Consider the following 14,508-nt stretch of genomic DNA (forward strand, 5'->3'; position numbering starts at 1 on the left):
AATCCTAATTAATTCAGTATTTTAATGAACTTTTAAACTTATCTTTTATTATAACTAACATTATAATCCCAGTAATTTATTTAGTGTTTCTTTTAATATTTTATTATCCAAATATAGACATTTAGTTTAAATGGTGCATAAACTATATGAAAAAAAGGTTATTTTTTGTTTTTCTCTCATATAATCATTGTGTCTATCCACCTCCCCATCTACCCTCTTTGTTATTTACTTTGAGATTGTCTGGAGGAGATTACAAATTAGAGCCTATTTCCTGCCATAAGGGTATGTCTATAGTCACAGACGTGATTTATCTCGATGCATTATCCTTAGAACTAGCTGGCGTGTGGCCCGCTTAGCAGAAAAGTATCACTTGTAACGGTAGAATGCAAGTAGTACCCATGAGGACACAAAACAGCGTGACTGGCAAAAGGCCCTAGCTATAAGGCCGAATCTATTTTTCCATCTTCATCTTCATATTTTTTTTCCATCTATTTTTTTTGTCTATACTTCTCTGTTTAGGTTTACAAAAATATGATTTAGAATATTCAAAATGTTTGCCATGCAAGTAAATTTTCACTGCCTCACTTCTGACTACTGGAAAATGTATGAGACTTTAATAACCTGCTAATACTTTAGTAACATACATTCAATAAGTTGTCTTCCGTTGCCACGACATCATAGCGTTGTCGTAGAAAGCTAAAATAAAGCACTGAATATCATTTTCCGTTATTGAACATAAACTCAGTGCGCTTAGTGCAAAATTTATACACTCTATATACATATTTGTACAATAATAGTGATATTTATAACCAACCGGATACTTTTATAGATAATAAATATATGTACGTATTCTAATTATTTTACTTTACTTTGTATTCTTTAAACAGCTTAAATTAATGTTGTTCGTGTTGTTTTCTAATTTCTTATTGTTTCTTTAACGCAATTTAATAGTTTTTTTCTTTCAGCGTTCTTTCAAGTCATACAACATTTTATGAAGAAGTTGTATATAGTTTCAGCAATAATAAAATATATGAAAATAACGTAAAAATAAAATAAATAATTATGTTTTGTACTTCACCCTAGTGTTAGAAGACTGTCTTAAAAGTTAGAAGTCTGTCTTAAACATATATACAATGACTTCTTGCTTCTTAAATAATTGAAGAATTGTGATTTATTGAGATATAGTCTTATAATACCTACCTGTAATGTAAGTAATTAAATGTAATAAATAAAGTTATACTTCCAATGTTATTTATGTTTTTTTTAAATCTTTTCTTCCCCTCATTGTGGTCCTTTCGAGCCGGTTTGCATGATAAGCAATATACCATTTATTTCTACATAATAACTGCAGGCTTAAGAACAAAAAGTTCGTCAAAATCAAAAAAAAAAAATCTACATAAAAATAATATAACACATCGTTATAACATCATACATCGTCACTAAACATTACGAAACATTTTAATAACATTTAATATAAACCAATATCGTATTAATGTAAGTACATATCCCTAGGATATTCTTGTTATGTTATAATAGGAACCTACTCAATGCGTTGTTTAATTTCTCAACATAACTATGAAATGTAGAGTTTAATAAAGCTTTCACGGAACGCTGCAAGTAAAAGCCAGATTTGCGATTACAGGAGCCTAAAGCTGGGATCGTCTGCGCATGCGTTATTCACCCTTTATTTACCATGGTACAAGTGAAAAGCTTTGGCCTCGGGCGATATTAATTGGACTTAGTAATAAGCAATTTTATATTAAGACCTTTCGAACACATAAAAATGTATCCGTAGACTTTGAGCTTACTGTATTAATACACAGTGGCCAGTTAAATGATAAAAAGATAGTATACGGTGCTTTGTTGTGGTGTTCGTGAGTAGTGTCTGCCCACAAGGAAAAATAATACTACTTTACAGCAGATTAATGGAGTAACCCTATATTCGTTAAATATAATTAGGTCTAATCTAATAAAATATACACAGAAACAGTCATTATATTTTTTATTTTGGCTACAATAAAGTTGTATCTAGATCTAGGGACTAGTGTGAAGCCAAGGGCACATTTTGCCAATAGGGGGGAGACATTTATCCGACTAGCCTTATAAGAAAAATAAAAAATATGATATAACTACGATAATTCGTAGTTAATATCATATTTTTTATATAATATATTTTTTATACAATATAATCGTAAATATCGTAGTTATATTAATAACTGCTCAAATTACTTTTAATTTCTAACGACACCGTTCCACGTTCCTCCGTTTTGATTTAACACCTGGCGCACGTAACATTAAAACAGCCTACTTACGATGCATATTACATTGATATCCATAAGTTGTCAATCACTAGTTTAGGTACGGGACCTCGCGCAAGGATGCGACGAGAGGATAATTTCTAATGAGCAAAAGAGGATATTTATCAAATTATCCGGTAAGAGTCCGTGATATAGCGTTTGACAACCAATATAAATAGGGAACGCACCTATCTTTATCATTATACATCTAAATTGTATCTCGATACAGTACAATAACTAAACAACAAGCAACATGTTCAAATTCGTAAGTTTTATTGTTTATTATAATTTATTAATTATTACACTTTTTTCTTTCATAATATGTGTAACATGTTTTTTTAGATAGTATTTGTATTGGTATAAAATTAATATCATTTTTTATTTGTTATTAATTCCAATTGATTTATTAACAACACCTAAACGAGAAAAAAAGATGGACAAAAATAATAAATTTTATATAGGTATCGGTTTATTAAAAATATGAGCCGAAACAAGCTTTTGAGTCACTACAAACGCTTAAAATGTATATCTACATAGTAACTCAATTACATCAGCAACTATCAATGCAAAATTAATCTAAATATCTCATTATTTTCAGCTACTCTTCGCGTCTCTCCTCGCCTTCGTCGCAGCCAAGCCGCTCGTTGTAGAGACAGTGGAGTACCCAGTGGAGTACTCGTCCCCCATAACCGTGGAATACTCCCCCTTCCACTACTCGGATTACTACGACTCGCACTACCACTATGACTACGCACACGCTTACCCCTACAGTTACTATTTCCGTTAATTTAAAATTTATATCACCTCGGTAATGTAACGACGAAATGCGCATCGAATATTTAAGTAATTTATTTATGAACAGCAATAAAAGATGTTAAATTATACTTGTTATTTTAATTTGCCACAATTTTCCTAAAAGTCGCCCGTTTATTGTCTATTACCATGAAAATAAACATTAAATAGATATAATAGAAAAACCTACCTATTATGTAAATGAACACAAACCGTTAAATAATAGCCCTTTTGTATTTTAGTTATATTATAGCTAACTACATACATCCTATTATCGTTAAATAATAAATGATACTGTAGTTTACTTCTTTATTCCTTTCACTTTCATTTTACTTTACTAAATTATGATTATACACAAAACTTTAACTATTAAGATATTGTTTTTCTCTTCTATGATTAAGTGATATTGCAATAAATGGCAGATGCCGCGACAGACACAAAATAAGAAGCGTGATAATTCCAACATATATTTTGCTTTTATTTATATATTGCACCCTTTCAAACTCTGCCTCTTATAACTCCTATAACTTGTACCATCCCTGCCCAGTCCAGTCACCCTGGAGGGTTGCAACACGCGCCCCAGCAACAGTTTTCACATATCGCGTTAAATCACACATTGCTTATTATTGTAAATACATATCAATGTGCGTACTTATCCGTTTATAATCTCTCTCAGTTTAAACAATTATAAAATAAAAAACCAAAAAGATCATTAAGATACGTGTTTGAATTGATATTTTAGAGTAGATTTTATTTCGATAAAAATCTTATTGCGATTTAGATCAATTTATTTACGATCTCAATTATTGTGATGTTATTATGTATTTGTAGTGATTCTATGATATTTTGATATAATTTTTAATGGAAAAATGCTATATTTTTAATAAACAATACGGCGTGATAACAACAGATTCGTGTGTTAGTGTGTATTTTGGACGTATAATTTATTGTTAATTATTACTCTACAATGACAATCAAGAGCAAAATATTGAAGAAGATAAAACGGCGTAAACTCGTCGTGGGCTGCATCATCATCACCGTATGTCTTACAGTCCTGAACGCAAACTTGGGGGGAGATTTGAATTTCATACACTGGGGTCCAGTTACAAACATATCGTGCCACTATGTTGACAATAATAACGTTCTCCCAGAACTCGGCGATGGTGTAGGCTACAAGCCGCCACCTCGCTCAATATTCTTCCACGAAACGTCCTGTGAGGGCAATCTGACTTCCAGACAAGCTTGTGCTATAGAGTCAGCTGCAAGAGCGCATCATGACTGGTACATCCATGTACTATTCAGCTCGCCAATCAGCAAAGCGGCTCTGAAAGATGGGAGTATAAAGGAGCTGCAGACCTTCAAGAATGTGAAGCTGATGCGCGTTAACATCAAGGACTATGCAGTTGGCACACCGTTGGAAGAGTTCGTGTTAGAAGGTTCCTTGAACAAATCTGAATGGAGGGTAGAACACACGTCAGATGTTCTGCGGTACTTGACGCTGTACAAATGGGGAGGGGTGTATATGGACCTGGATGTAGTGGTGGCGAGGTCGATAGCATCGTTGGCAAGGAACTGGGCAGCGAGAGAGAGCGATCAGTACGTGGCATCAGGAATTCTAGCTTTTTCAAGAGATGCTGTCGGAAGAAACATTGCTGATGCGACTGTTAGGTGAATATCGTAATAAGTTTAAATGTAAAGATATTAGTAATATATCGAACAGACGAGTATTTTAGGTATATTTGAATAGTTACTTTTGTTTTCTAAAATTCCTTACATACCTGAGTGAGAGATCGAAGAATTCATTGTTTTATCTATGGCTTAAATCGATGAGAAAAAATATATTTTATATCACGGCGTGCGTAAATGGACGTTTTACGCACGCTTCGCGTGCGCAAAACCCCCATTTCCGACCCCGTAATATAAAATTTTATACAACACGCGGACGAAAAATGTTTTTCTGACTCGTGTGATTGCAGTCCTCGCCTGCGGCTCGGCCTGCAAACTCACACTTGTCAGAAAAAAATTTTTCGTCCTCGTATTGTAATGTACTATTCTTTGCATATTTTATTTCAAACATGTACCTATGCGAGGCGCATTGCAATGACTGAAATACTCAAAGCGGTTTTTTGGAGTGATATTTAGTTAATAAAATGCCACAGGTGTTGTTAATTATACATTATTCAACAATATATTAATAATAATTGCAATCACATTTTATATTCTAAATAAAAACCCTGAATAGGTAACAAACGACATTTTCATTGTTTATTAGTGGCATATACGATATTAAGATCGTCGACGAATATGGCATCATTTTAGTGGTAGGTACGTCGACGATCTAGGTATCGGGGCGGTCACCATAAGTATCGGTTTGAGACACCCATAGTTCTGGGTTCGATCCCGATAAGATAGGTTTGTTTGGATGTGTGTGTGAGTCGAACTACGAGTGTAAAAAATAAACGTATTTTTTATTTTATTTCCAGGGACATTGGCTCAAATTTCCGGGGAGATGTGTGGTACAATAATGGGCCAGGGGTCATTTCCCGGGTCCTCAAGGATATTTGCTCTACGACGGATGCAAGCGTCATGTCATCAGCTACCTGCAACGGTAATTTAATTCTAATACACATAGTCAATTATAGTGTAGATAATAATATAAATGATATTCAATCTACAAAGTTAGCCAATGGCCAAATATTGCCTAACTCATAGATTCAGGATTTACAGCTAGAGGTTAAATGCCACGTGTGCCTTTGCGCTTTGGAGAGCATGTTAATTCCGGTTGTTATCGTTGGATAGAGATTTTTAAACCTTTCCAATAAACCCCATAAGCGGTTCAAGCCCGTCACGTTCAATATAATCCGTGCTCACTTGTCACGTGACACGATCCAAGCAATCGGCATGAAATATCATGCACTAGGCATTAAATAAATAAAAACCATTTATCTTGAGTAGACACATAATAAAAAGTTTATAAATTGAGTTTTTTCTACAGGATTTGAGGTATATGGACCGCAGTTCTTCTACCCAGTGAGCTATGACCGCAGCAAGGTGTACTTCAAGGCGGGGGATCTTGACCTACAAAACGTATACGTGTATCATCTATGGAACCACATCACGAAGAAGTTCAAGGTGCAGAAGGGATCTCCGTACGCCAAACTAGCTAAGCGTTACTGCCCGACGATCTTCAATCTGTATGGTGATGATTTTGGAAATTAACTCAGGAATTGTTCTCTTAAATTCCTAATTACTATAACCTATATAACTTCAGCTATTACAAATGTCTCATATTATTAACAGTTGGAATAAATACCTCATAATTTTTTAGACTCGATCTACATAAGATGTTAATGTAAACCTTAAGACTTGTTTCACCGCTTCAGCTTGATAGCATATCCACGATGGCAAATTGACTATATAAAGAGATCTCTAAAAAACAAAGAGTGTCTCCTCAAAGATGAGTGAAGTCAATTCCTTCTAATTCTGACAGGAGATCTATGCTCAATAGTGAAACGATAAGGAAGTTAAAAGATTTGTTATGGTTAAGGTATCTATCTAAGTTATTAATATGTTTATTTTTAAGCGGTGAGACGGATCTTAATTTCCATAACTATTAGTGCTCAACCTTTTGTATAGAAATCTTAGGTATTTGGTGTGCTTATAGTGTTGTGACTTTGGAATTTAAATTCCAACTTAAAATAACGCTCAATCGATCATAATATGTAATGGATGTTATATAACATTTATGGATCCTATAGTTTGTAATTCAGCCAACATAATATTATATCTAGTCGTAATTAAGATTTTGATGTTCTGATGTGTATTGAAATTTCTAACTACCCATTAATACTCTCTGTTGAACTATTGTGTAACTTATAACCTACGTAGACATATCGATAAGAATACAATAACTTATTGAAATGCTCAAATAAAGCAATTTAATAATTTTTTGTTGTTATTCTTTTTACGTCGTCGTCTTTTGAGTCAAGTCTTTTTAAATGTTATACTTTTGCTGGAGACAGCTTATTGCTAATTTAAATTATACTTAAACCAAATTATAATGTAGTTACTTTCGTAATAATTTCGTCACTATTTTATAAATCTACCGAAACGTAAATAAATCTTGGACAGTCAATAATGATCTCATTATGAGCAAGGGTTTACTTTTTCTATATAATCTCTTAAAGACAAAATAAGATTTTATGTTCGTTCTAGTCCGAATAACTTTCTATTGACAGGTTCAAGACCTTTATAGCAATATAGTTACCGAAGCAGCGCAGCTATGCAATGTAATTAAGTCATAATGAACTACGAAGTCATCATGTATTCACTTTGCATACAAACTGTCAATCTGCAATACATGCCCATGAATGAACATTACGGACCATATATGAATAAATTAAGGAGATAAATTGATCGGTAGTCTTATTGTCACCGGAGGTTTCCTATATTGCAATACTATTGCCTGAAAAGTGAGAATATTGTCGTCAAAGTCAACATAAAAATTAAATTAATGTCTGTTGCTGCTTTCAATGTCATAATTGACATTTGACAAGGAACGACAGGTCGTTTTTTTATTGATTGGATAAATTGGATTTATCAAAACAAAATTTGTTTTTGTTGAATAGGACAAAATTTTGAAACAGAACTATGTCTACATTATATTTAGCTAACAAGTTAGTGAACGTAACATTAAATCGTGTTGAGTTCGAGAAAACAAAATGGCTTAGAACTCGATATATTGACGAAAAATTAAAAGCAGTCAAGTAAGTAAATTTCATAATATCGATATAAAGTTATGCGTTAAGAAGCATGGAGTGGACGAGCTCGCGATTTGCGTAGATTAACGGATCTACAAAGTCAGGCAACATCCAAAGTGGTCAGGAATTGGATGGGTTACCAATAGTGGCTATATTACATTTCCCCTCCATGTTTTGAAACTACGCGGATACATTACAAAAGTAAGGCGCCTTCGGCCCAGGCCTTTTGTTATTGGAGTCCAATTGTTAAACTTTATTAGTAGCCTTATGGGTAGTTTGATAAATTGGACATTTATCGCAATCACTTCACTTGTGATCTATATAACAGAAAATGCAAAAGTAAAAGCAATATTCTGATATTCCTGCTCGATTTACTGGCCAACAAGAATGGCTGTAATATAAGCCTGTGTGTGTTAAAACTATCACTATTAGAGCTACATTATTCAAAAATTATTACCTCACAAAGTCTTGTATTATTTACAGGACATTGAGATACATATTGAACAAGCAAGTGAAGAACAAAACCTGTAGATTGTGCTTGAAGCCTGGTGATAGGAAGATTTTTGATGGCATCCATGAATTTGATCTTGTTAACAATGTTAAAAACATACTGGGTATTGAGGTTTGTTGATTTTCATTAAATATTTTAAAGGTGGTAGAGCCCTAGCGGTTCACTTGAAGAGGCATCACCGCCACATGTAGGACCCATTTTATCTTATTTAAGAAGGCATCACCACCGCTTAAATATCAGCCTTAGGGCGCTTTTCCTGACGCGCATTTCTCGCCCGCATGTGTGCCACACGCACACATGAATAACCTTGTCACAGTGCCTCCGCGACCCGTATGCATGTGTGCATGACACAATAGGATGCAAGTAACATGCGTGCGGGCGTAAACATGCGCGAGAGGAAAAGTGCCTTTGTAATAGCAGTTTCAAGGAATGCTGAGTTTTGAGATGAAATGTATGGCAAAGATACTTATAAGAAGCATTCTAACTTAGTCGGTAGCAATGCCTCTATGCTTGACATCACTTAGGACTGTCCAATTTAGGGTTGATTACAGATATCTATGGCAGTGACCATGTATGATCAGTGACCATGTATGATCAAGTGGATTGCATGCTCATATTATATTACATAGTAACAAGTTATTAAATTAAATTTCAGCTAACAAAGGATGACTGCAAGCCGCAGCACATCTGCAACTCCTGTGAGGATATTGTTACAGCAGCAGCAGAGCTGAAAATAACCGCAGAGACTACTCAATGGAGATTGAATCAGGAGTTTGAAATGGGTAATTGTCTATCATAAGAGCATCCACGCTTCTCCAAAATCAAAATCATTACAACACAGAATTATTCAATAGTGCAATTGTTGTATTGAACTATGTTTCAGTTGTTTTATTGTTTTTATAGGTGTAATATTACTTTATATAAAAATTATAATATTTTTATTGCTATTATTAAAGGCTTTCTACACTCACTGCCCCACTAGGGTACCCAGAGTTGTGGTTGCTATGGACACACACAGACGAATACACAAACACCCAGACCCAGAACAGAAATCTAATCTAAACATCTGTTTGGCCGGGGATTGAACCAGGAACCCCCTGCGCGTCAGACTGGTGTGGTGACCGGTCCACCACCCACATTGTCATTTTAAAGATTTGTCATATTCTATACATTATAACAACTTGATAGCATTGTCATGAGACAATTGATGACAATTTCTATCTTTTAAAACATATAATATTAGGTCAAGTGTGATGTCGTCGTATGACTTTCAGAGTAAATAAGCTAATCGCTTATCATATTTATAGTTTAAAGATTATCTTTAATTAAAGTCATTATTTCAGTTGCCGATTCCACATTTGATAATTATGCGGTTGATAGTGAAAAGAGACATGGTGGCTACTTCTCTGTTAATGGACGGGACATTGTTCGAGAGTGGTTATGTGGCAAGTGTAAAAGAACTTTCCAGAATATTGTAAGTAATTTAAAAATATCTCAAATTAGAATTGTGTGATGCACATGACGTTCATGGCTGACCACCAAGTCAAATGTAAAATGTATAATATGTTATATTTGTACAAGAGATATAAAGAATAAGGATAAATAATCTAGGAGTGAAATATAAGTCTTTAAGATTGAGTTGGACTAGAAGTTCCTATTAATATCCTGGATGGCTAACTTTGTAAATGTAACCATGTAGCTTCAAATATTCTTTTCACATTCTACAGGAGGAGTTCACAGAACATGAGCAGCTGCCTACATGCCGTGCTAGAAGCAGGAGTTTTATTTGCGAGACATGTGGAGCAGAGTTCAAAACTATGCCAAGGCTGAAGCGGCACAGGTAACTAATTTTACTATATGATAATTAATACATGATGTACATAAATTTAATAGGAGATCCAACCCCTTCAATGTCTACTCACATTTAGTCTAGCTTTTAAGACTTAACTACAAAGTTCTCTATATTTTTTGTGAAGTCTCAAAACCTACCAGCAAATATTTTGTTATCCTACTATGGAATTGAGCATAATAGTAAAGTAAAAGAATTTTCACTTCTAATATTATTTCTGATTATTGTCATCCTTTGTTTGGCCACCTTAGACTGTAATGTTCTAAGTTTTACATGTCTACTTTTATAACTCTACAGGCAAATCCACACAGGAGAACTGCAGTACTCCTGTTCGCAGTGTCCATACCGCGCCCGGACGCGCTGCGCTCTGCTGATCCACGAACGCCGACACTCGGGCTCCAAGCCATTGCGTTGTCCGTACTGCCCAGCCACCTTCGCGAGCCCATCCAATCTGGGCTCACACCGGAAGACACATCTACCACCTACATTCCGTTGTGATACTTGTCAAAGAGGATTTAAATTTAAAGTGGTGAGCGTCTTTTTATAGTCACTGTTTGAAAACTTTTTTATTAGATTGAAGCAGCGAACAAGCATGCGGTCCACCTGATGGTAAGTGGTTGCTCTTGCTACTGCTTGTGGATATCTATAACTAACTATATATAGAACAGGAGTTCTAATTCAAATTTATTGTTGTTAACATGTTCACTGCCCGTTAACTACCTTGGGTGCCCGCTAGCAAATGTACCTACCTAATGTTAAATAGGCAGAAATTAGTATGGCAGTGGTCCCTCCAGAGTTTAACCATAGTGATTTCAATCTTAATTTTTTGTTACAGAATTTAATGAATCATATAGCTACCCAGCATAGAAGTGCTAAGCCTTATAACTGTAACACCTGTGGTAAATCCTTTGCAACACGGTTAGTATATTTTGTTTAACTAATAGTAATTTAAATAGTAAATAGAATTAAAAAGTAATCTTTGATACTAAAACTGTTAAGGTAGTAGGTGTTAAGTCCGATCGAATATTATGTGTACATTGCAACCCATGACACATTACTAGAGAGGACTGAAATGAAATGCCACATATAAAATGTACAGGAGTATGAGAATTCCAGCGATTCTTTTTTAATATTCGTGGATAATGATAATACTTATTTAATAAAGTATCTCCTCCTCTTCTATGTAACTTGCTTTGAAATTTTACAAATTAACCGATTCGTTGCGGATGGCACGGCTACCGTGCCATGATAATTTCTTTCGTGTGGCGTTAGGCACGAGAACCGTGTCATGTTGAAATTGATGGTAACTCCTTCAAATTAAGTTTTAGGGAGATCTACCCAGAACAAAACTATATTAATTTTTCACGTGAATCAAGCTAGTAGCCTTCGTTTCTGGATATTATACGATTTTAAGAGTCATAGGGGTAATCAACCTTTTTGAAAATTGAAACGTGCAAAGCTAGACGGATCGCAATTTTTTTATTAATTTATTTTTAATTAATTTAACTGGCCAAAATATTTACACCCATGGATATCCAATACAGTTGGGTCCTGACACTTATCATCCTTATTTTTTTCTATGCACTTTGCACTGTCTACCATATTGTTTTCTACGCACGTAGCTTTGTCTACCATCACTTTTTCTATGCACGTTGCTCTATCCATCATCTCTTTTTCTATGCACGTTGCTTTGTCTACCATCACTTTATCTATGCACGTAGAACTATCCTTTTGTATAGATTTCCAGTGTTCTGAGTGTTCCCAGTCCTCTAAATATGTTTGCGAATTCTTTTCAAACATTTCGTCATCATAGTCGAATTGAGTTTCAATTTCTGTCTCGGGAATGTATTTACGCTTACGCCGTAATTCTTAAACAATAAATAGACAATAGATAACCAGAATATAATGGCAGAATTTAGCAAAATGTTATTTTATACTGACAATAATAATTGTAACTGACTACTTAAGTTTGATTATTATTACATTACATGACAATATCTAATAACTACTTAATCAAACTTGGTAAATTTTCATTTGCATAGTTTAAAATACTTGAAATTTGTTACGAGAAAAATCAAAACAATTTTTTTAGACCTAAAGGTTTAGCACACCTGTATTAAAAAGCAACTTACCCTCCATTTCCAAAAATACACTTATTTTGCCCCTTTTTAACACTTGAAACAACGCTCCTTGCCGTCCACGTTAGATTTCGAATGTAAACTAAGAGTTTTTAGGCTTAGAATCACGTAAAAATGACTAAAACACTGGTTTCTTTTCCGCATGGCTGAAGACACAGGAGCCGTGTCATTTAATCGTATGGCGCTTGGCACGGCAGCAGTGTCACGGTATTTTTGTTCAACGCCACAGCTAGAAGTTTGAAAATTTGACATCGCAATGAATCGGTTAAGTTGCTATTTTATTGCAAATATTTGGCTGTGTTAGCCTAGTGGTAAAGAAACTCTGCCTCTCGATCGAGGGGTCAGAGGTTCAAATTCCAGGCATGCACGTCTGATTTTTTAGTTATGTGTGTATGAGAAATTAATTATCACTTGCTTAAACGGTGAGGAATCCTGCACACCTTAAAGATTTTATAAAAAAAATCTCAGAAGGTATGTGAAGTCCACCAATACACACTTGGCTAGCGCGGTGGACTATGGCCTAATCCTTCTCATTATGAGAGGAGATCCGAGCCTAGGAGTGGGACAATAATGGGTTGATGATGATTTTCTGTAATGAAAATGATGATCATTGTCTTTTATTTTTCGTAGGAAGTTAATTCGTCACCATGAACTGAAGACACACAATCGCCCCAAAATGAGGACTGGCCAGCTCCCTGTTTACATGCAACTACAGCAGAACATGACATGAAGATAACCCTAATATTATGTTACATTTCTTGTATTATCATGATATCAGAGGAAAATAAACATTTACTGCTAAGGATGTTACTGCTGTAACTGGCATGTTAAAAATATTCTCAGAGTGATGTATTGTAAAAGTTATCATAGCATTCCATGTTTGAAAATCTGTTTGTTTTGTATGATTGTATTGGCTATGCATGTGCCACATTTTTATTCTCAATGTATGTATGTATATAATAGACACAATGTGCTGATGAACAATATAAATAGAGCAATGCATTCTGAAAATAGATTGGTTCAAAAATGCATCAACATCTACTTAAGATTTTGAACCATGCTCTCTGTAACTTTAATATGTAGATTTTAATATACTTGAAAATATAGGGATGAATTAAGTTAGTTTTCTAATACTTAAAAAAGTTTTTAAAAGATTACTGTAAGCAAGTTTAGGACATATAGAAAGAATTGTAAATAACAATGACAATGAACAATAATGATCTCGGCTAGAAATAAGAATAAGATAATATATTATTCCACTAGATTTTTTGTTTTATTTTTGTACTTTTTAAAGTATTATTAATTGCTACTTTTTATTTCCCACAAATTATTGTCAAATAGTGCGGATATATTAATATATAATATAAAACTAGTGGCACATCACATTGCAAAAATAATGATGTTTACAAAATGTTTGAAGGTTAAGGCAAATTAACAAAACAAGATGATTTTTTGGATTTTTATTTACTTACAATCCTAACCGTCACATCACTTCTTGGCGGCTGCGCCCACCTTGGATTTCTTGGTACCACGCACCTTCTTCATCCTGTTCTTGCGTTCCTTACGCTGCTTGCGTGTTGGCCTCTTCTTCTCGTATAGACCGTGGCGAGCGAGCCTGTGTTTAGGTTCGAACTTCTTAGCGAGGTCCAATGTGTCGTATATTAACGCGAAGCCAGTGGATTTGCCACCACCGAAGTTAGTCTTGAAGCCGAACACAAAAACGACATCGGGCGTAACCTTGTACATTTTAGCTAGCTTTTCACGGATTTCCGTCTTGCTAACGGTCGGTTTGCCTGGGTGGAGGACATCGCATACCATCTGCTTGCGCGCCAACAACCTGAAAACCACAAACGTTGTCAGACATAACCTGTCATGGCGAGGTGGGACATCTTTACAACTTTTTAACTTATTTACACAATGAAAACAATATTTAGCACTATCACCTGTTGGTCATGAATTTGCGCGTACGAATTGTCGCGGTTCCTTCACTCATTTTGTATTATTTTCGAGATTTCGGCGTGTTTGACGCACGTGTCTCTAACAACTCCGCAAGGAAAAAGAAGGTGCAAATGTTGCCACTCACAATATTAAAAATATTTCCGACGAAACAATAAATTTCTACCAAATAGTAGAAAAATGTTTTAATTTTATTTTCATTAAA

At 34.7% G+C, this 14,508-nt stretch overlaps 3 protein-coding genes across 3 annotated transcripts; 2 read left to right on the top strand and 1 right to left on the bottom strand.

Annotated features, from left to right (window-relative positions):
* Positions 1-3,988: 3,988 nt before the first annotated feature.
* Positions 3,989-6,464, top strand: LOC140744085 (lactosylceramide 4-alpha-galactosyltransferase). The gene is made up of 3 exons (XM_073075550.1): positions 3,989-4,757; positions 5,573-5,697; positions 6,085-6,464. The coding sequence occupies exons 1-3, from the start codon at positions 4,057-4,059 to the stop codon at positions 6,306-6,308; spliced, it is 1,050 nt and encodes a 349-aa protein (XP_072931651.1). The 5' UTR covers positions 3,989-4,056; the 3' UTR covers positions 6,309-6,464.
* A 1,170-nt stretch (positions 6,465-7,634) lies between these two features.
* LOC140744086 (uncharacterized) lies at positions 7,635-13,611 on the top strand. Its single transcript, XM_073075551.1, has 8 exons — positions 7,635-7,855; positions 8,333-8,471; positions 9,016-9,142; positions 9,704-9,834; positions 10,088-10,200; positions 10,507-10,738; positions 11,045-11,127; positions 12,978-13,611. The coding sequence occupies exons 1-8, from the start codon at positions 7,740-7,742 to the stop codon at positions 13,075-13,077; spliced, it is 1,041 nt and encodes a 346-aa protein (XP_072931652.1). The 5' UTR covers positions 7,635-7,739; the 3' UTR covers positions 13,078-13,611.
* Positions 13,612-13,792: 181 nt separating this feature from the next.
* RpS24 (ribosomal protein S24) lies at positions 13,793-14,449 on the bottom strand. Its single transcript, XM_073075552.1, has 2 exons — positions 14,291-14,449; positions 13,793-14,184 (listed from the first exon to the last, which is right to left on the bottom strand). Exons 1-2 carry the CDS (start codon positions 14,338-14,340, stop codon positions 13,836-13,838), a joined length of 399 nt encoding a protein of 132 aa, XP_072931653.1. The 5' UTR covers positions 14,341-14,449; the 3' UTR covers positions 13,793-13,835.
* Positions 14,450-14,508: the final 59 nt, after the last annotated feature.

The sequence above is a fragment of the Epargyreus clarus genome, unplaced genomic scaffold (assembly GCF_041222505.1).
Source record: "Epargyreus clarus isolate Ecla_fem2 unplaced genomic scaffold, WU_Ecla_fem_2.2 ptg000008l, whole genome shotgun sequence".
Taxonomy (NCBI): Eukaryota; Metazoa; Arthropoda; class Insecta; order Lepidoptera; family Hesperiidae; genus Epargyreus; species Epargyreus clarus.